This window comes from Coenobita brevimanus, chromosome 99 (assembly GCF_032717465.1).
Source record: "Coenobita brevimanus isolate Jiangsu-jjx chromosome 99, ASM3271746v2, whole genome shotgun sequence".
Lineage (NCBI taxonomy): Eukaryota > Metazoa > Arthropoda > Malacostraca > Decapoda > Coenobitidae > Coenobita > Coenobita brevimanus.
Window position 1 is genome coordinate 4,153,942 of NC_137052.1, and position 22,645 is coordinate 4,176,586.

General features: G+C 40.5%; 1 protein-coding gene across 1 annotated transcript in view; it reads left to right on the forward strand.

The window, feature by feature from the left end:
• The window catches only part of LOC145414371 (muscle calcium channel subunit alpha-1-like), a 1,622,725-nt gene that overhangs the window by 228,742 nt on the left and 1,371,338 nt on the right, over positions 1-22,645 (forward strand). The window contains exons 6-9 of the mRNA XM_080283905.1: positions 2,210-2,331; positions 15,992-16,144; positions 17,491-17,699; positions 19,861-19,964. Of these exons, the coding sequence (XP_080140031.1) occupies positions 2,210-2,331; positions 15,992-16,144; positions 17,491-17,699; positions 19,861-19,964 (588 nt within the window). The remainder of the gene's footprint in view (positions 1-2,209; positions 2,332-15,991; positions 16,145-17,490; positions 17,700-19,860; positions 19,965-22,645) is intronic.

Below are 22,645 nucleotides of genomic sequence, written 5' to 3' on the forward strand. Positions count from 1 at the left end.
GAATTAATTATAAATGACATCGTACTGAGGGAATATCATAAGACTTGCATGAATGATTTACAAAATTTGCTTTGCTAGTGACGCTGAATTGTGATGGCCAATCTTATATCACATATATATTACACTGAAGAATTCCTGAGAGTGTGTAATTGCCTAACCTCTCATATTAGCCCATTTCGTAAGGAAATTTTGCATCTCGATAGATACCAACACCAACTACAGTAGACAGTGTGCCTCGGACAGGTTCCGCTGTTTCAAAAGTCAAAATCATTCGAAACTAACCTCTGAAACACTACTCTGTATGCTAACATAATACCATAAGTTAATCTGTACTCATTGCTAAATGTTATTCATACTATAACTGTAACTGCAACTTGCTTATTTAGTACTTAGGCATTATCTGTATACATTACTTCCTGCCACATAGTTAATATTTTGTAATAAACAAGGGTCGAAACATTTGTTCCGATACTTAATGCTTTAGCCAATCATGTGCATCCTTGGAAAGGTTGTAGGTTCTGAGTGATCCATTGAAAAAAATACGATTGTTTACTACGGAGCAGCTGCCAGATATCGCCACACACCAGAATATTTGGTTGCACTTTCATCTTGGCCAACTGTACATCTCAGCCCTAAAGGAATATAGAAGTCTAAGTTCCCTCCACCCATTATCCAGGGGATACCTTGTATTTTACCCGTAACAACTGAAATGAAACTTAAACAGATTAATCACAGTCCTGGCCGAGATTCGATCCCGGGCCCTTGCGCTTGATACGCGCGCACGTTACCACTGAGCCAAAGAGAGGATCTCCCCATTCCAATTAGGCAACGCGGGCTTTTATACACCCCATTACACACCTCTTTTCTCCCTTTGGTGATTAATTTGGTGAGTTTCGAACACACAAGGTAGCGTGAGCATCGGAGGCCACCATGGGGAGGCTGCAGACCACACCGAAACAGCCCTTCCCCGTGATAAGGGCAGGGACGCTGTCAGCTAACCAAGGACCAACATCAAATTGCCAACCAAGCCCCGCCTCATATCCCACACCGCTGCCAACCAGTGTAACACCTGAAATGAAACTTAACAAATTAATCATAGTCCTGGCCGAGATTCGATCTCGCGCCCTTGCGCTTGATACGCGCGCACGTTACCACTGAGCCAAAGAGAAGATCTTCTCTGCCTCTAGGCAGCGCGGGCTGTTATACACCCCATTACATACCCACAGTAATTTTCCCATTTCAGCCCATACTTGATTCAGCAGTAATTTTATATTTTCCTCCCATGTTTTGTATGAGCTTCTTTTGATATACCAGTTTTTGAGATAAGTGTCCCCTCACCCATGAATTAATTACAGGCCATTTTAAGCATTAACCTGCCCTGACCCAACCTAACCTGACCTTGACCCCGAGCAGTACAATCCTAACCAAAAGAAATTCCAGCCTCTCCCTAGCCATTGGCATCACATTCCCGAAAAACAAGAGTAGGAATGGGAGAATTCATAACAGGCCATGGCAAAACTGAGTTGGCAGGCCGCAACTCAGATAGAGCAAAATTATGTGATGTTCTGACTGACAAGTAGCGTAAAACATTATCTCTTATTATTGATATTCGGTGGAAGTATCGTAGATATAAAGATGGTCATACAGATGAGATCTAACTATAGGACACTCTCAGATTATGGATTGGTTATGGGTTGAAATGAGAATACAGTAATACCTACCTTACCCTCTTATTGGCACCTAGATGCCCTGCACCAGCTTTTTACAAGGCAGCAAATTTTCAAAAATTTTGATGGTGAGTGTCCGTGTATCATTTTGTTAAGCCATGTTATGTCTGATATCTTGTGTTCTGTACTGTAAGTGTAAAGGCTTTACAGTATTTCATGTTTTACAGGGAGGGCATAATTTCATATTTTCCCCTTGCAGCTGCCCAATGGCTACTCTGAGAGTACCCTATTAATGAAGGGGTTAGTAAGGGCAAAGTTGAATAAAATCACCTGAGATAGCTTGAATAAAGTGAAAATAGTTCATTGTATTGAAGGGATTGAATAAGGTTACTTTGTTATTGTACTGTATAAGGTATATGTAATACGGTATAAGGCTCAAGGATGGTTTCCTCAGCATAACTTTGGCAGTCTGCAGTTCATTATATATTCATGGTTTTGTAGACTTTCAGGTATGGCAGGTTCATTGTTTAATTATATTTCAGGTTGGTGAGCGGGGTGCTGGACTTCCTAATGCAGGGGAAGGGTGGGGAGGCGGGGTTCGATGTGAAGGCTTTGCGAGCCTTCAGAGTATTGCGACCACTGAGACTTGTATCAGGTGTTCCAAGTATGTATATTGTATTTTTTCATGTATGTGCTTCCTACAGTAATATTCCAATTATCTGTCATGATTTTGCCAAAGCCACATGAGATTATGTATTTTTTTGGATAATGCCATACTACCCCCCACGATATATAGACGTCTATATATCGTGACTATCCCCCATCTCCACTACAGGAGTATAACCTTTACAGAAATTTTATATTGTACTGTATAACTATCCAAACATAGGAAAAACAACTCCAGATAGAGTTTTTCTGATAAAAAGTCATGGTACAGTATATTATACAATACTGTACTGTATTACTGTACAGGTACTACAGTCCCAAACAGATAATCTTTTCATCCTCAGTAGTCTCCATCAGCAAACCCATATCCCACACCAAGCCCTCGTCCTCCTTTCATCCACAGACATTACCTTTTGCACCGCAAACCTTGCCCCTACAACATCCTGGAGAGTGGTCAAAACCCTTGTCTCTGACCACATCCTTGTCATCATCACTAGCGAATCCAGAATCACCCCAGCTGGCCACAGACACATATACTGTACACTAATTATAATAAATACCGGTACAGGTCTACATAATCAAACTTTTTTCTCATCAGGTATAAAATATAACATTTCTAGACCTATTTTTGACAATCACGAGTATGCAGTCCATTTTAGCGTAGCGCATCACATTTTTATGGAAACTACCTTTTATCATTTTGGTTGAATTTTACCATTGGACGCATATGCTTACTTATAAAAACGAAGTTTTTCTTAGCATATTTGAGGTTTTGAAGTTTTTTAAAGTATGTCAATTACTCGTATAAATTCATTGTCTCCAAATAGTCCATATATTATATACAGTACATTGTATTTTGATCCAAATAGACACGACAGAACTGGAAACTCTCCTGCAAAACATATAACAGTGGGTGAGTTTCAGTGCACTTTTGCAAAGGTCAAACTGCGCAAAATTGTCGAGCTGTAGACTTTCCTTGATGCTGTGTTCCAGGCTCGTCCCTGCACAACATCCAACAGTAATCCGCGAGCATACTTTCATTCCAGAAGCCTTGATAGCAATGTTCCATTGGACTGATATCTTGATGGAAGCATTCTCCCTGTTTGTCAGAGATGGCTTCCAGGTTCTGCGCGAAATCTTCAAGGTGCAATTGGAGAAAATAAACTTTCAGCGACATCTGACACCCCATAGCAGCAAATGAATTGAGAAGTCTCTCGGCACCATCATCATCATCCAGTGACCTCTTGTTTCCCAGGAAATTTTCACATATCCATCCCAGGAAGTATTCACATATTCTCGTGAATGAGGTCCAGGCAGCCAGTTCCACATCGGCCAGATAGGTGCTGAAGTTGTGGTCTCTCAGAAGTTCCTTTATCTGTGGGTCGATGAATATTCCTTCTTTCAGCATAGCTTCAGTGATGCCTGGGAATTTTTTTGTGACATATCCGAATGCTTCAGTGTTTCTTCTTCCCAGTGTCTTCACAAACTGCTTCATTAAGCCGAGCATTATATGAAGCAGAGGAAGAAGAATGCCTCCAGGAGCAGCCAGGGGCTCATTTGCGATATTCGAAGTTCCTGATTCATATTTGTGTAGGTGGCCATGTTGACTGCACTTAGTGCTTGGAAGTTGCACGGCTACTTCAGAGGCATAAGAAACAAGAGTGTTTGTGAAGCCTGATTGTAGTCCCATCAGCAAACTGATCACTTTCAAGTCTCCACGCAACTTCCATTTGTATTCTTCATATTTTATGGCATCTAAAAGGGCCACAACGTTTTCATAGCACTCTTTCATGTGCACTGAATGTCCTAAAGGCATAGAAGGTTTCATATTCCCATTGTGCAGCAATTCCGCCTTCAAGCATTTCTTCAATGAATCAGTGAATAAATCCCATTGAGAAGGATCATGCTCCTGTGAAAGGCAGCGGAATAATCCATCAGTGTCACTGCAAAATCATAGTGGTCCATCAACAAAAAAATATGAAGATCTTCATTTCATTTTCTGAAGTATATTACTTGAATATCTTTCTTGAGCAGACATTTTTCTTGCAAACAAGATGCCAAAAGTTCAGCCTTGTCCTTCGGTAGTTCCAAGTCTCGAATTAAGTCATTCAACTCTCCTTGAGAGAGCTGTTTCAGGTGTGTCTTCATTGTCAGCTAAAAACTCTGCATCCTTAGCTGCATCATCTGACTTAGTTTTGGCTACATCTTCAAACTTACTGTCGCCACTGGCGATACTATCTTCTGGTGGTATTGGAATGGGAAGATCTTCATCGTTGTGCGGCACTGGTCTTATAGCGGTTTCCAAACTGGGGTAAGCAATCTTGTGCTTGTTCTTAACAGAAAACCCAGATATATTGACCTTGAAGAAGTAACAATCTGTAGCATAATCTTTCAGCTCCCTCCATATCATAGGAACGGCAGATGGCATTACCTTTTTTCTCTTATTCAGCCAATTTCTTAGTCCATTCGAACAAGCTGTACAAATTATATGCAGTGCCTGTTTTCTGTCGTGATCTGCAAGAGCACAGCTGGACAGATGACAGAGCTTCTTTATATCATTCATGATGTTATGGCACTGTCCTTTGGGGATGAACGAACCCCAGACATAGCAGAAACAGTCGGGACTATTTTTGCATTGCCTTGACATTTCAACTGATTCAGTAAACAACAGCAGCTGCAAAAAAGCATAATCAGTGTTAAGAACAGGAATATATGTGATAATTGTTATATACGGTTTCAGCATGAAGGTTCATCACTCATCATAAAAACTAGGTGTGTTAGGAAAAAACAGATGGGATTTTCGGAATCAGCACCAAAAACTGTATCAAGAGCACCACAAAACTTTCATGATGATTTTTTTTTTTTTTTTTTTTTTTTTTTTTTTTTTTTTAAATACTGTTGACCAGTTAGAGAGCTGACTGGGAGGCCTTCACAACTGAAACAGAACAACACTCAGAAACATTAAACAGTACTGTACATCCATCACAAACATCAATACCACTGTGCACACTTTCAATACAGTTATTCAAAACGTAGACAAAAGACACATTCCTAGAGGCAACAGAAAGAGACACAACCCCAACTTCACACCAGAAATTCAAGGCCTCGTCAGTCAACGTGACACGCCACAACACTCCCCAACACCCTATACACAAGACACCATACAGCAAGTACAAGAACTCGTCACTCAAATAAACAATAAAATATCAGAACAGCAAACACTAAAATGGAATAATTATCGCCAAACACTCGATCACAAAACAAACACCAGCAAGCTCTACAAAACACTAAATGACATCACGCTCTCCAGCAGCAACACTACACAGTCACATCCAGCCATCACAACAACAGACACCATACCCTTAAACAAACAACAAGCAAACACTCTCATCAATCACTTTTCACATCAGACATCTCAACAACCATCACAACAACCGACATGTCATCGGACGCAAGAGACAGTTCCCCACAGACCCGGACTTCACACCTTTCACTTACAACCAGACGTAGCAGCCTTAAGCATCATCTGCCTGTTGACCAGACAATACAAGCAACTTTTTTTTTTTTTTTTTACAGAACAAAGGAAGGAAAAACAAATTAATAAAAAAATAAAAAAAATCCATGCACCAGATTACTGGTGTCCTCCATTCATAAAATATGTGTAACAGTTGGACATCAACAGCTGTAGGCAACTGTAGGGAAACGAGTTCCAGAAAGATGCAGTTCGGGGAATAAGAGTTCTGATAGGCAGAAGTTCTGCAATATGGCTGAGTGACATTCCAGGCGTGAGCATTACCAGATGCCCTTGTAGCACGAGAGAAGGCATGGAGAGGTGGCACAGTGGACTCAACTTTGTCTGAGCATTTGCCATAAAAATATCTGTATACAATGCAAGGGAGGCAACATTCCTTCTTACTTGTAGGGGAGGTAGTTTATCTATAATAGCAGGGTTATTAATCATTCCAACAGCTTTGTGCTGAATTTTGTCTAGCTGTTTTAGTGCAACCTCTCCACATCCATTCCACAAGGATGACCAATACTGAAGCTGAGAGCACACATCTATCTATCTATCTATTGCCAGACGCCTCAATCCCGTTTGGGGTGGCCACAAACAAATCGCCTCCAAGTCGCCCTGTCCCCCGCCATTTCACTGCCCTGCTCCCAACTCACACCCCCCTCTCTCATATACCTCTCCACCCCATCCCTCCATCTCATCCTCGGCCTCCCCCTCCCTCTTCCCCCCTCCACCTCACTCACATACACTCTCTTCGCAGTCTTTCACCCTCCATCCTCTCCACATGGCCAAACCACCTCAGTGTGTTCCTCATAATGCTTCCTATCACATCCACATCCACACCACAACGCTCCTTTATATCCTCATTCATCAGCCTGTCTCTCCATGTGACTCCACAGGCTCCTCTTAAATAACTCATTTCCACTGCTCTCACTCTTGACTTGTGTCCTTCCAACAATGTCCAAGCTTCACTTCCGTACGTTAGAGTTGGTATAACAATACTGTCATGTAGTAACTTTTTCACTTCCATGCTCACTTCCCTGTTTCTTATCACTGCTTTCAAAGAACCAGCAACCTTTCTTCCCTGCTGTACCCTTTCAAGCACTTCACCCTCCAAACCTCCATCCTTACTCATCACACTACCCAAATGCTTAAACGTACTCACATTTTCCAATTCCTCACCATCCAACCTCGCTGTACATTCACTAACTTCACCTCTCTCAAAGACCATCACTTTACTCTTCCCTACATTCACCTTTAGGTTCCGTTTCTTACACACACTCTCAAACTCATCCACCAAGCCTTGCAGCTCCCCTTCGTCTTCATTCAACAACGCAGTATCATCTGCAAACAACAGTACAGGGAGTTTCCAAACACTATCCTCTCTCACCAGGGCCACTCCAACATCCACTACCCTACCTTGTACCTCTTTTATTACCCCATCCATGTACAGATTGAACAACCATGGAGACATGACACATCCCTGTTTCAAACCAACTTTCAAAGAGAAAAATTCACTTAGTTCACCATCCACACACACTGCAGCCTTCGCACCATCGTACATACTCTTCACAGCATTCAACAACTTCCCATCTACTCCATATATTCTTAACACTTTCCACAATCCTTGTCTGTCCACCCTATCATATGCTTTCTCCAAATCCATGCAAGCCGCATACAACTTCTTTCCCTTCTCTAGAAACTTTTCCACTAAAGATCTAAGAATGAATATCTGATCTACACAACCTCTTCCCTTCCTAAAGCCTCCCTGTTCTTCTCCAACTAATTTCTCTGTTCTTTCTCTCTGTCTATAAGTATCCTACCATACACTTTTCCTATTATACTAAGAAGACAATTCCCCCTATGATTACCACACACTTCTTTTTCCCCTTTTCCTTTGTACAAGGGAATAATTATACCTGACTTCCAATCCTCTGGGACTCTACCTTCCTCCCAGGCCAATCTGCACATCTTCCACATCCATTCTACTACTATCTCTCCCCCATGCTTCTGCATTTCACCACACACTCCATCAATTCCTGGGGCTTTCCCCGATTTAACTTTCTTCATTGCTTCCACAACTTCTATCCTACTGATTTCTTCCTGTCTTCTCACCTCCCTCCTTCTCCCAGCCATTCCCCAGCCACTTATACTCGCATTACTTCCATCCTCTACGTTCAACAATTCCTTAAAGTGTTCTCTCCATGTGCTCACTTTTTCTCCCTTCTCCACTAGTAATCTACCATTTTTATCTTTCACTCCCCTGCTAACTTCACTTCCACCCTGTCTTACTCTTTTCACTTCTCTCCAGAACATTTTCTTACAGTCCCTCCACTTTACACTCAAATTCCTTCCAAATTCCTCATCCACTCTCTTCTTACTCTCTCTTACTAATCTTTTCACCTCTCTCTTTCCACATATAACTCTCTCTTCCGCCTCTCAACTTCTTCCATGCCCCTATTTCTCATCCATTCATTGTATGCTTTCTTCTTTTGTGCCACAGCCTGTTTCACCTCTTCAGTCCACCACGCTGTTCCTTGCACCCCCCTCCGTCTTCTCTTCCTTCCACACACCACATCACATGCTGCACATATTTCTTCTGTAAATATCTTACACACACCTTCCACGTCTCCCATCTGCTCCAATTCATATTTGCCCAATCGTTCCTCCACTTGTCTCTTATACTCTGCCTTTTTCTCATCCTCTTGTAACCTTTCCACTCTCCTTGCAACTACTCCTTCCTCTCATCTTTCCCTTCTTCTATTCCTCCATCTTACTTGCATTCTAATTCTGGCCACCACCAAGTAGTGGTCAGAAAGTCCACTCCCCCAACCTCTGTACACTCTTGCATCCTTTACACATCTTCGCATCCTTTCATCCACACACACATAATCAGTCATTGCCTTCCTTTCATTCAGTTCACCACCCACCCTTCTCATCACTCGCCAGTATACCTGTGGATCATTTTATGCCTGAAGAGGGTATTGGCTATCACCAACCCCCTCCCAGCACAAATGTCCACTAACACACTCCCATTCTCATCTATCTCAGCAGGCACACCCCACTCACCAACTATTCCATCCACCTTCACATTCCCAACTTTACCATTCATATCACCAATCAAAAACACTCTCTCATTCCTTCCAGACTTTTCCATGCACACTTCCACATTTGTCCAGAACTCTTCTCTCACTCTTCTACCACGATCTTGCGTTGGCGCATACACACACACAATCGCCCACATTTGTATTCCAACTTTCAACTTTACCCACACAATCCTTGACCCAACTGATCCATACTGTCTTACGCTCTTCTTCCATCTTTTACTCACAACTATACATACTCCTTCCTTTGCCCTCTCATTCTCACCTACTCCTGCACATATACCCCATCCATACTCCCATTCTCTCACACTTTCTCCTCTCCATTTTGTTTCAGTTATTCCACACATGACTCTTATAAATTAAAGCTGTCTGCATGTCATAAAGAAGTTATGGACTCTGTACAATAATTGAAGTATCTTTGGGGCGGCTTTAGCAAGTGATCTGACATGAGAGGTCCAGCTGAGGGCATTGTTACACGAAACACTGAGAACTTCAATACTTTTGGAGATGGGCATATTAGTAGCATTGAAGGTAATATATGAATCTGGCAATTTCTGTCTGTTAGTAAATTGTATACTGTATATTTGGTTTTACTAGCATTAAATGGGACTAGGATATTTTGTCCCCATTCACTGATCTTAGATAAGTCTTGATTAATGTGACAGCTGTACTGAATTGAGAGTTAGAGATATTAAACTTTGTAAATGAGTGTTTGAGTGTGAATGACCTGTGAAGTGTTGAGTCATCTGCATGTGAATGGATGGGATTGTGGGTGACAGATAAGAGATCATTAATATGAACTAGGAATAGGGTTAGCGCCAGAACTGGTCCTTGTAGCACGCCGAGGTTAATTGAGTGGAAATTGGAATATACATCATCTACTTTTACTCTTATTTTTCTGTCACTGAGATACGAGGAAAGCAGAGGAACAAAAGACATTAGTCCATAGTAGGGGAGTTTGGACAGCAGGGAACGGTGTCGCGCTCTGTCGAAAGCTTTAGAAATGTCAAGGGCTACTGCATAAGTTACTCCATGTTGGTCAGTTGATTGATGGGTGGTATGAGTCAGGCGATTGAGTATGTCGATGGTGGATCTGACGTGGCGAACATAATATTGTCTGTCACTAATTAAGTTGTTGGATTCAAAGTGTTTAACTGTGTGCTTATTAATTACAGTTTCAAATACTTTGCCAAGAGAAGATGTGATAGCTACTGGTCTGTAATCAGAGGGGTCAAAGGAACGTCCTTTCTTTGGAATAGTGTGGCTGTTGGCTTCTTTCCATGAATTAGGAAATGAAGAAGTACTGGTACATATGCATAGTTTGAATAAGTTAGCTAGAACAGAGGCAAGCCCTGGGGAACACTTTTTCATAACAATTGGAGGAATTCCATCTGGGCCTGGAGCTTTGTTGGTTGGTAAATTTTCTAGGATGGATTTTATGTACCTAGTCTGTATTTTAAGTGGAGCAGTTTTGGGAGAGTCAGGTTCAAGTACCTTGGACCACAAGGCATACAAGCACTCACCAACATATCAAACTACAGCTACTCACACAACATAATACCCAACATCTGGAAGCATGGCACTATTATCGCTATCTCCAAATCCAACAAAGACCCCATGTTACCTTCCTCACACCGCCCCATCACACCCCTCAGCACTCTCTCCAAAGTCACTGAACGACTGGTATTACAACTAGTTACACATCACATCCCCCTAGCCCCATCACAACATGGTTTTAGGCCACTACACCCCACAAACACTCTTCTTACAGACCTTACACAGAGAGTTTTTGATGGCATCAATTCAACAAGGGCACCACACAGAACACTCCTAGTCACACTTGACATTAGTAAAGCTTTTGATGCAATCCCCCACCACACCCTCACAAGCAAAATATTCAACACAAACATGCATGGTAATACAAAAAGGTGGTTAGCAAACTATTTAGCAGGCAGATGTGCACATGTAACATTTGCCAGTCAGCCATCGAACATCAGAATCTTCATAAACGGTGTCCCCCAAGGATCTGTTTTGTCCCCTACTCTCTTTAACCTCTACATGCACGACATACCCACACCCCACACACCACTAATACACACAGTTTCCTATGTGGATGATGTAACTTATGTACACACCAAAATGAAAACACAGCCACACACATCCTCCAACCTTACCTCAGCACACTACATGAATGGTTCACCACAAACAAACTCAAAATAGCTCCAGCCAAATCTACAGTGACCCTTCTCAAAAACTGGACAGCAGAAGTGTCACATTCCACACCTCAACACACACACACACACACACATACACACACACACACACACACACACACACACATGGGAAAGAGATGAATATGAGGACCTGGCAGAGAGTACAATTCAGAGTTTAAGATCATTACTACATAAAATGGAAGAGAAATCAGAAAGAATTATACTAACTGGGGATTTCAATACAAATATAAATTGGAATACTCTAGATATAATTAGCCAAGAAAGCTGTTGGGACCAAGAGCTCCTGGATCTCGTACAAGAGTTCTTCCTAACGCAACATGTGAGGGAAACCACCAGAAAAAGAGGACTTGATGTACCTTCAGTGCTAGATCTAATATTTACTAGGCAAGAAAATGATATTGACAGTTTAATATATCACCCTCAACTCAGCAAAAGCGATCAAGCAGTACAAAATTATAACTTCAGGATAGCATATGACATAGTAAACAGCAGTGACAGTTACAAAAAGAGCCTAAACTATAAAAAGGGAAATTATCAAGACCTAAAGAAGTATTTCTTAGAAGTTGATTGGGAAAATGAGCTTAGAGGACAAGATTTAAATGCTGTATATAAAAAATTCTGTAAATTTTATGAAATAGGAGTCCTGAAATACATCCCACAGCACAAAGAAGCAGATAAGAAAATACAGAAATGGTTCAATACAGAATGTAAAAAATCAAAAGAAAGAAGAGATTTGTTGTGGAATAGATACAGAAGACATAATAGTGAAAGGGCGTATAATACTGTAATTACAAACAGGCAAGAAATGATTATACAAGAATAAGGAGGGAAGCCCAAAAACAGTTTGAGGAGGATATAATAAATAAAAGTAGTGATCAACCAAAGCTGTTTTACAGCTATATCAGAAGCAAAACCAAAGTAAAAGATATAATACAATCAGTTACGGACGAGGGACTCACTTACACACAAGAGAAAGATATTTGTGAAGCACTAAATAAGAATTTCCAATTAGTTTTTACAGAAGAAAAAAATTTTGAGAGAGACTATGTGGAACATGCATGTCCACACATACTACCAGATATACAAATAGCAGAAAAAGTAATACAGGAGGAGTTAAGTAGATTAGACAGAGGAAAAGCAAGTGGTCCTGATGAAATTTCATGTTGGGTACTACGAGAATGTGCAAAGGAGTTAAGTAAACCATTATTTTTAATTTTCAAGAAATCATTGAGTCAAGGTAAACTACCTGATATTTGGAAAAAAGCAAATATTGTCCCCTTATTCAAGAAAGGAAATAGACAAAATTCACTCAACTACCGACCAGTATCACTGACCAGTGTTGTAAGCAAGGTATTAGAAAAGCTTATAAGAAAAGCTTGGGTAAATCATCTAGAAGAACACAGTATGATAACAGAAAGACAGTTTGGTTTCAGAAAAATCATGTGTTACTAATCTGTTGAGCTACTATGACAGAGTAACAAACACAATACAGGAAAGGGAAGGATGGTTGGACAGTATCTATTTAGATTTCAAGAAAGCTTTTGACACAGTACCACACCAAAGACTTTTATGGAAACTGTACCATCAAGGAGGAATTCGAGGCAAACTGTTTTGTTGGATGCAAGACTTTCTCATAAAAAGAGAAATGAGAACAGTACTAAGAGGAAACTACTCATCATGGAAAGAAGTGACTAGTGGAGTACCACAGGGTTCAGTGCTGGCACCAATCATGTTTTTAGTTTATATAAAAGATATAAACAGTAACACTTAGAAATGAGAGCTATCTGAATATGTTTGCAGATGATGCAAAAATACAAAGGAGAATTACTAACACAGACTCTTGTAAAGAGCTACAAGAAGAATTAAATATACTTCATGAATGGAGTAGTACATGGCAAATGGAATTCAATGTGGACAAGTGTCATGCAATCAAGTTTGGTAAAAGTGGAAAAAGACCTGATTGGGATTATAAGTTAGGAAATAAAACCCTATACACATCAGAAAGAGAGAAAGACCTAGGTGTGATTATCAATAGCAGACTATCTCCGGCTGACCACATCAGCGAAAAGGTACGGAACATGTATACACTGCTTGCAAATATGAGAATAGCATTCACATACATAAATGAAGACATGCTAAGAAGGATAATAACATCATTCATTAGACCAACCCTGGAATATGCATCAGTAGTGTGTAGTCCTCATCTCAAAAAGCACATAAACAAGATTGAAAAAGTTCAAAGGGCTGCTACAAGATGGATACCAAGCTTAAGGGACCTAAGCTACGAAGAAAGACTAAATAAACTGAATCTACCAACACTACAGGAGAGAAGGAAAAGAGGTGACATGATAATGCTATATAAGTGCATATCAGGGAAGGAGAAAATAGACATAAATGATTACTTAACATATGGAGAAGCATCAGCAAGGGGACACTGCAAAAAACTGCATAAGAAGAGAGGTGATAAAGACGTAAGGAAATTCAGTTTCCCAAACAGAGCAATTGATCAATGGAATGCACTACCTAATGAAATAGTGTGTGCCAAAACAATTCACAAATTTAAGGATATGTACGATAAATGTGGTTTAAGACATGGGACAGTACGAGCTTGACTCATTCCTGTAAAGATACAATTAGGTAAGAACACACACACACACACACACACACAAAATCTTTGGTGTAACATACAATACATCATTGTCATTAAAGATAAATTATCACCAAGACTCACTGCCCTAAGGTCACTTTCCCATACAACATTTGGACACAACAAAGAATCGACCACCACAGTGTTCAAGCAATATAGATGTTCATTGATGAATAAAGAATCGACCACCACAGTGTACAAGCAATATAGATGTTCATTGATGAATATTGCAAGCCCTGCTTAGGCTTCTAACCCTACTGAAACACACTACAACATTCTACAGACCGTGCAGAACAAGGCCCTAAAAATGATCACAGGCTGCACAGGCACCACACCTGCAGACCACCTACACCAAGAAACCAAAGTCCTCAAAGTCAAGACATGAGAGGTACACAAATTCTTGCCACAGCCGCCACAAACCCACACCATCCACTACACTACATGGCAGCACATCCACACACACCAAGGAACATCAAAACGACACCCAGCACACGATATCATACACAAATACTGTCATCTATCCCCCTTCGCCTGCCTCAAACCAGCTTCCAGAAACATATCCATACTCAGATCACTCGCCACTCCATTCAGTCACTTAAAGACAACACACAGCAGCATGCACGGCATCCTGATATCCACCCTTCTGAATCCTACCTCCCTCATGAGGACAGGGTCCACCAGACCTGGCTGAAGTGTGGACGTCATCCAGCCCTCTTTAGTTATCAGAAGAGGCAGGATGACTCTGTTGCTTATGTCTATCCAGGATGCAACACAGCACCCCATACTATTAAGCACTTTAAGGAAGACTGCATTGCACACAATTGTCTGCACCAACAACACAACATACACTCCTTGAGAGCTCTGTGGGAGAGCCTGGTCTCGGCCATGGCCTTCCTTAGGGACTTGGAGCTATTGTCCAGACTGCCTAGGGAACAACTACTACTGCTGCTACTACTACTGTACTGTGCATGTAGTATATTGTTCATACAGTAATTCATGGAGAAAGAATAGTCTTGCAATAATGCAGTAAATGAAAGACATGCAGTACAGTACAGTATTTTACAGTAGAATATACTGTACTCACCATACTGTAGTAATGATCCCTTGGCCATTGCACATAATTGGTACCACACCTTGTGTGTGATAATGAATTTAAGTGATAACAAAAGTACAGAACCAATACGATGTATTCTAATTGGCATCAGGTACCCCACTTGTAAACCCTAATTTTCCCTTTTACAGCAATTTAGACCCGCTAAATACATGCACACTGCTGTGGTAGATATCAGAAACACACATAAGCATGGTTAGATTAATAGAAAATTATGGAAAGGGCACAATAAAGAAGAAACACATACCATATAGAGACCCGAGATGGGCTTGAGGTAAGGGGTTCAGAGCCTAGGGGGTGGTGAGCTAGTGGTCCCCCCCACTCAGGAGCCTAGGGGGTGGTGAGCTAGTAGTCCCCACCACTTGGGATTAACTCCTCGAGTAAGGTCTTATCTTTGAATTCCTCAAAGTCATCAGAAATCACGGATTTTGCACCATCATTGTCCGCAGAAACCAGTTCAGGTGCATGATGATGATGTTCATCCATCCATCCATCATCCAATCCTATGTTGCCCCATGAGGAACATAGGAGCCCGGGGCTAGGCAAGTTGGTCCTGACATTTAAGGTGACAGGGACCAGCCTCTCTTCCTTGAGTGGCATTACGTGAGCAGTAAACCCCAACCATCCCTTGGATGTAAACCTACACAGGCTCAATCCGATTGGAGCGCCTTAATTACCCACTAAACCACCAGGTGCCATAATTTGGTTATATGGTTACCACCCAGCATAGGAAATGGTTTCCTGGTGTACAGGAAATAATTTGACTTGTCACACAGTGTAGAAAGAGGAAAGAGTGAAGGAAAGAAAGACAGAAGAGGAAGTGTAGAGATGATGTTCTTTAGCAACAAAAAAAAAAAAAAAAAAAAAAAAAAAAAAAACTAATGCAGATTTTCATCTAGCAGTTATAACGAAAACCTCTGTAACCAAGTGCTTGATTACCAAGGGATCTGAGCCCTTACACTTCATATGGGTTTTAAAAGACTGTACTGAATTTCTCTTTGTGTAAGTATGTGTGTAAGAATCTAAAATATGCCATTTCCTTGCCCAGGTCTGCAAGTGGTACTCAACTCCATTGTGAAGGCTATGGTGCCACTGCTCAACATTGCTCTTCTTGTTGTCTTTGTCATCATCATCTATGCCATCATCGGCCTGGAACTCTTTTCAGGCGAACTTCATTACACATGTTATAATAATGAAACTGGTAAGACTGGAGATTGAGTGCTGTATTCTTGTTAGTTTAAATGACTTTGTAACACCTCTTCCTCAGCAGTTTATTTGATTGCTAACTTGTTTTATCTATCAATCAACACTATAGCCAGACATTCCTGTAAGGAGTAGCCACAAACAAATTGCCCCCATGTCACCCATTTTTCTGCCATTTGGCTGCTGTCTTTCCCTCTCTCTACCCTGTTATTAATACAGATTATGGCAGTATTTTAGAAATATGAATAAGATACCATACTAGGACAAAACAATGGTGTAATGTGCAAAGTACGGTAGACACTTGCTTTAACAGACGTCAATAGACCTGTTATCGGATTTAATGGACACAATGAAGGCCACCAGACTTTTGTTGGCTTTAAAGAACAACATCCAAAAAATGGGGCAGAAAGCATGTTTCCTACCCTGTTTACTCCAACGTCGCCTGAAATTGCCCTCTCCTCATCACTTGCTGAGTTGTAATAACAGTATAGTAATTCTGTACTAGTCATGAGAAAGTGCTATAACAAGGATGTGAAGTAAGTTGCAAAAGGGCGAAACTATGGGCCAGGTTAGTGTAGAACGGGTATAGTTTTCATTTTTAGTACAGAACAGTGCCAGTTAACTGAGAAACTTGGGAAATTTACCTTCGTGGTTACTGATTTTTCCCAGATATATGACACATACGTGTACTCTTATACATAGGGTATGTCATTGCAATAATACTGTTTAGTACTGTACGCACCACTTGTATCTGGGGCCACACTAAGAGATTCGGTTTGAAACATTACCTCCTTTTAAACACAACCCGTAGATGTAACACATGTGCTTGCAGTAGTGCAAAGTGTACAAGGTAAGTTTATTGTGCCATATGTTATTTGTTATTTTACCAATATAAACATGAAAAAATAAACTAAAAAATTATTCTTGAACATTCATTGGTGAACTGATGATATGGAAAGGAATGTTGTGCTTCACAGTAGAATTATATTTTTATATAAATTTTTTTTGAAGTAAGAATTGTCTTTGTTATGGTCATGAGTTAAAAACATGTCTCACTGAAAGTACTGTACAGTAGCATCTTTCCTCCACCCGTCCTAAACAGTTATACCTTTACAATAAAGCAAGGATCCTGAGGGTTTGAATAGTGTGTGAATGACCGTCTTGAATAGGAAGTGAATGAGTGTCTAGTCCATTTTATTGGCCATGCTGTTGATAGGTCTGTTTTTTTTGTTTTTTTTTACAATCTTATTCCTTTTTTTGAGAATCCTGCCTCATCCCATCCTTAGATGAGAAAAGGGGTTAGGATCAAGCTGATGATGATCGTGATGTAGATATATTTTTCAGGGGATCGGATGGAATCTCCTCATCCATGTGACAACGAGACTGTGGGTTTTAACTGCTCATCGCTGGACTCTGATGGCCAGTTCTTCGTGTGTCGGGATGGCTGGGAGGGACCCAATTATGGCATCACAAATTTTGATAACTTTGGTCTTGCCATGCTAACTGTGTTCCAGTGTATAACTATGGAGGGGTGGACTGATATGATGTATTATGTGAGTTATGGGGAATTTTAACATGTATTTTGTAATTGTTCCCTTTCATCATTTATAATGTGTTAGGCAGTTGCCTCATGTATAATTACGTGGTTGCTTTGTTTACAGCTTTGAATGTGGTTAGGTTAAATAACATTCTGTTCTTTAAATTTTTATAATGCAGTACAATCCCAGTTAACCGGGTGGCTTGGGGAATTTACCTTCCCGGTTACAGATTTTTCCCGTATTTCTGATTTTCAAGTCAAATCTATACAAAGGCTATCACAGCAGTAAATACAGTTCAGGTACTCACCAGTCACATTAGGGGTTACACTAAGAGATTCCGCCTGAAAAACTGCCTTGTAAACACACACCATGGTCATAACGCACGTGTGCAATGTCTAGCAATTTGCAGTACTGCAAATTGCACCAGTCCATTGTTTACCGAATTACTGTATTCATTTTATGTACTGTACTCATAAAAATTGAAAAATAAAATAAATAAAATCTTGAACATTTATTAGTGAACTGATGATGTGTTAAGACTGCACTGTAGAATTATCACGACACCTGTGCCCCCATGTGAGTTTGTTTACGTTTCTGACCTCAACTGGTCTTCTTCTTCCCTGCCTGACCTCCATCTCTCCACCCCTCACCCGCCACTCAGCTCTTTTGCAGAAAATAAAATAAATGATGTACGTATGAAATGCAGGCATATTATTTATTTATTTTTCTTCCAACAAAGTAAACTTTCATTCCTATTAACATTTATATTCAAGCATTAGTGTTTTATAATGTTCGCCTTTTTCAAGTCTGTTGCATATGTCCAGCTTCTGTTTCAAGGTAAGCACGATACGCTTACGTTTAGTTTGCACTTTAGGCATTTTGGAGTGTACAAATTACCGTCTATCAGAGGAACACAATAGCAAGAGAGCTTGTTTACTATCTGGTGGCAAAACGCAGACTGGTGATTTTTGGAGGGTGTGGAGGAGGACTGATTTCAAGTAGGGGAAAGAGGGGGAGAGGAGGGGTGGTTAAGATTATTTGCTAGGGATTTACATTAGCCGGAAATGCCTTCACCTTGCTTTGTCCGACTTCACCCAGCCTCGCGTGACACGATCAAACGGCGGTTTGGCGGTCCATTCAAATTGGGGCACAGTTATAACTTACTGACATTTTTACCAGCCCTTGAATTTTCCCGTTTTTCTGAGTATTCCGTTTGTCTGGATACCGGATAGCTGGGATTGTACTGTATTTTCATTCCTATGTATTTGCATCATATTTCTTATTAGAAAAAAGCTGTTGATATGTTTACCCAAATATTACAAATACTTTTTCTCCCCATGCTTACTCCTACAGTTACGCAGTTACAAAGAAGGACCAAAGCTGTCATGTGATCACCTTTCAGGCATTATTAGTTTGAGTGGAAATATCTCAGATATGAAATGTGAACTAATGGTTGCACTGGACTTCAAAGTACTATAAGACTGTATCATGACACCTCCCACATGGTTTCAGATGAAAAATCTGCTTTCAGACTTAGCACTAAATAACTGCTAGGATTTCTCAACCAGACAGAATCACCTGATGTTAGCCTAACCATAAATCTTAGGTATACTGTTAACAAAGAAAGGGTAATTTCAGATAATTTTAGTAAGCATGAAACAACTAAGACTTCCTCAGTTAAACAAAATCCTCTGTTGTGAGCCTGAAGAATACTTAAATGCACCAGTTCTAGCAAAAGAATTAAATTAGGATTTATGGTAAGAGATGATTGTCTCTAACTCCAAATACCTGTATAGTGGTTATAAAATGCTTTGATCCATCTTCCTATCTGGGGGTCATATTCTAAGTGGTTTTGGAGCTTCAGTAACATTTCCTCATTACACTTTATTGTTTTACTTATAACTAATCCAAAGTGTGTTGATGATAACATCATACAACATACAAGAGAATGTTGTGGTGAAGTATACTTGAATTTGGCTTTTTTTTTTTTTAAGGGAAGAATTATTGGGGCTTCTGATCTTTGGCTCCCTCTTCCTTGCATAAAAGACAAAAATTTCCAAGGAAGAAGTGCAACAAAGTCACCTGTGCCACCTAGAATATAGCTTTGGGTGTCTTTTTGTGGGAGAAAAAATAGTTTTGACTTTCACAGAAATCTGTCCTTTCTGTCTCCACATAGATCGCAGATGCCTCGGGCAACTCCTGGCAGTGGATTTTCTTTGTATCAATGATCATCCTGGGTGCCTTCTTTGTCATGAACCTGATTCTTGGTGTCCTCAGTGGGTAAGTTGTTTGTCTTACAGTATATTCTTTCATTTACAGTGGGTTGGATGGTTTTGCTAATTTATTCAGTAAGAATGAGTGTAGCTGGTACCATGTTTAATTAGAATATATGTATATATAGTGTAAGCATAGGTGGAACAGAATCGCAGAATGTTAGTTGGGAGTTTTTGCTGATTTATTCAGTAAGAGGGACTGTAGCCAGTACCTTCTTTAATAAAAGATATCTATCTATCTATCTATTGCCAGACACCTCAATCCCGTTTGTGGTGGCCACAAACAAAACGTCTCCATGTCACCCTGTCCCCCGCCATTTCACTGCCCTGCTCCCAACTCACACCCCCTTCTCTTGTATACCTCTCCACCCCATCCCTCCATCTCATCTTCGGCCTCCCCCTCCCTCTTCCCCTCTTCACGTCACTCACATACACTCTCTTTGTCAGTCTTTCACCCTCCACCCTCTCCACATGGCCAAACCACCTCAGTGTGTTCCTCATAACGTTTCCTATCACATCTGTGACAGTGAAATGGCAGGGGACAGGGTGATATGGAGGTTATTTGTTTGTGGGCACCCCTTATGCAGGGGCGTCATTTGGGGGGGGGCAGCGAGGGGCGCTCGCCCCCCTCCAAGCTTTCTAAGGGGGCCCCCAAATCAACTACAATTAATGAAAAAAATATGAGATTAACACTGTGAAATTAAAAATAATTCATATTAGAATCAATAAGTTTTGAGTGAAATATATCGTGTGTGTGTGTGTGTGTGTATTTACCTATTTGTAGTATACAGGAATTGAGCAATGCTCATGTTGTCCTGTCTCCATATCCACATTTATCAAGTCTACCTTTACACACATGAATGTTTTTCTCATGCACCACCTCTTTGTCTAAGTCGTTCCAAATATTTAAGAATATACCTAATTGTGATATACACGGAATGTACTATGCTCGTGGGTTTCCGTCGCTGTTTCTCAATAAGTCGATTTTAACTTTAAACTCGTTTAAGTTTTTAGACTGGACGATCTCTTTGTCCAGGCTATTCCATAAGTCTATACTTCTGTAAGGAAAGCTATATTTCTTGATATCCTTCAAGCAGCTTGACTTTTTCAATTTCATTCCATGTCCTCTTGTTGCTCTCTTATCCCATACAAACAGATCTTCTTTGTCAATTTTATCTACTCCCACCATGGTCCTGAACACCGCAATCATGTCTCCCCTCTTTCTCCTTTCCTCTAACGAAGGCAAATCCAGTTTTTCCAGCCTCTCTCTGTATGACAGGTCTGTCAGACTGGGGACCATCTTGGTTGCTGTTCTTTGTATTCTCTCAATCTTGTTTATATCTTTCTTTTTGTGTGGGGACCACACTACCGCTGCATATTGTAGCCTGGGGCGGATCATGGCCACTATCAATTTTTTCATCATTTCCTCATCCATATAATGATGTGCTACTCTTATGTTAGTCAAGAGCATATAAGTCTCTCCAACTATCTTGTTAATGTGCTTTTCTGGTGACACACTATCTTGGACCAGCACTCCCAAATCTTTCTCTTCTCTCCTTTTTGTGATTAATTCATTACCCAAAAAATAATTCAGTGATGGTCTCCTGGTACTTTTACCCATTTCCAATATTTTACATTTCTTTACATTAAATTTCATTTCCCACGTCCGGCTCCAATTGTGTATCCTATCCAAATCCTCCTGCAGTATTTTACAATCCTCCTCAACCTCTATCTTCCTCAAGATCTTTACATCATCAGCAAACAGACTCACATAACTGTTCACTCCATCTACCATATCATTTACGTAAATCAGGAACATTACTGGCGCCAACACTGAGCCTTGAGGGACTCCACTTGTTACTTCCCTCCATCCAGACATCTTTTCCTTTATTACTGTCCTCATTTGTCTGTCTCTCAAAAAGTCTCTCATCCATTCCAGAAGTTTCCCCTTTAGTCCTCCTATATATTCTAGTTTCCACATTAGTCTCTTATGAGGTACCTTGTCAAAGGCCTTCTCTAAGTCTAAGTACACACAATCCACCCAACCATCTCTCTCCTGTACCACATCAATCGCTCTTGAGTAAAAGCTCAACAAGTTTGAAACACATGACCTTCCACTTCTGAATCCAAACTGACATTCAGCCAAAATATTCATCTCTTCCAGATATTTTATCCATCTGTCTTTCAGGATTCTCTCACACAATTTTGCGACCATGCTGGTTAGAGACACTGGTCTATAATTCAGGGGTTCTTCCCTGTTTCCTCCCTTGTAAATTGGTACCACATTTGCCCTCTTCCATTATTTTGGCACTTTCCCCTCTTCCAGTGAGCATACAATTAAGCTGTGAATTTTATCTGCCAGTTGTTCTCTGCATTCCTTCAGTACCCACTTAGAAATTCCATCAGGTCCTGGGGCTTTCCTTACATCTTGAGTTTCCAGTAATTTATACACTTCCTGCACCTCCACTTTTATATCTTTCATCACCGGAACATTTCTAATCACTCCCTCCCCTTCCACAAGCTCCTTTTCTTTAGTGAAAACTGACTGGAAACGTTTGTTCATTATTTCTGCTTGCATTGCCGCATCCTTAAAGACCTCTCCATCTACTTTCAGCTTGGCGATTCCTTCCTTTTGTTTCAGTTTGCCATTAACAAATCTATAAAACAGTTTGGGTTCATCCTTGCATT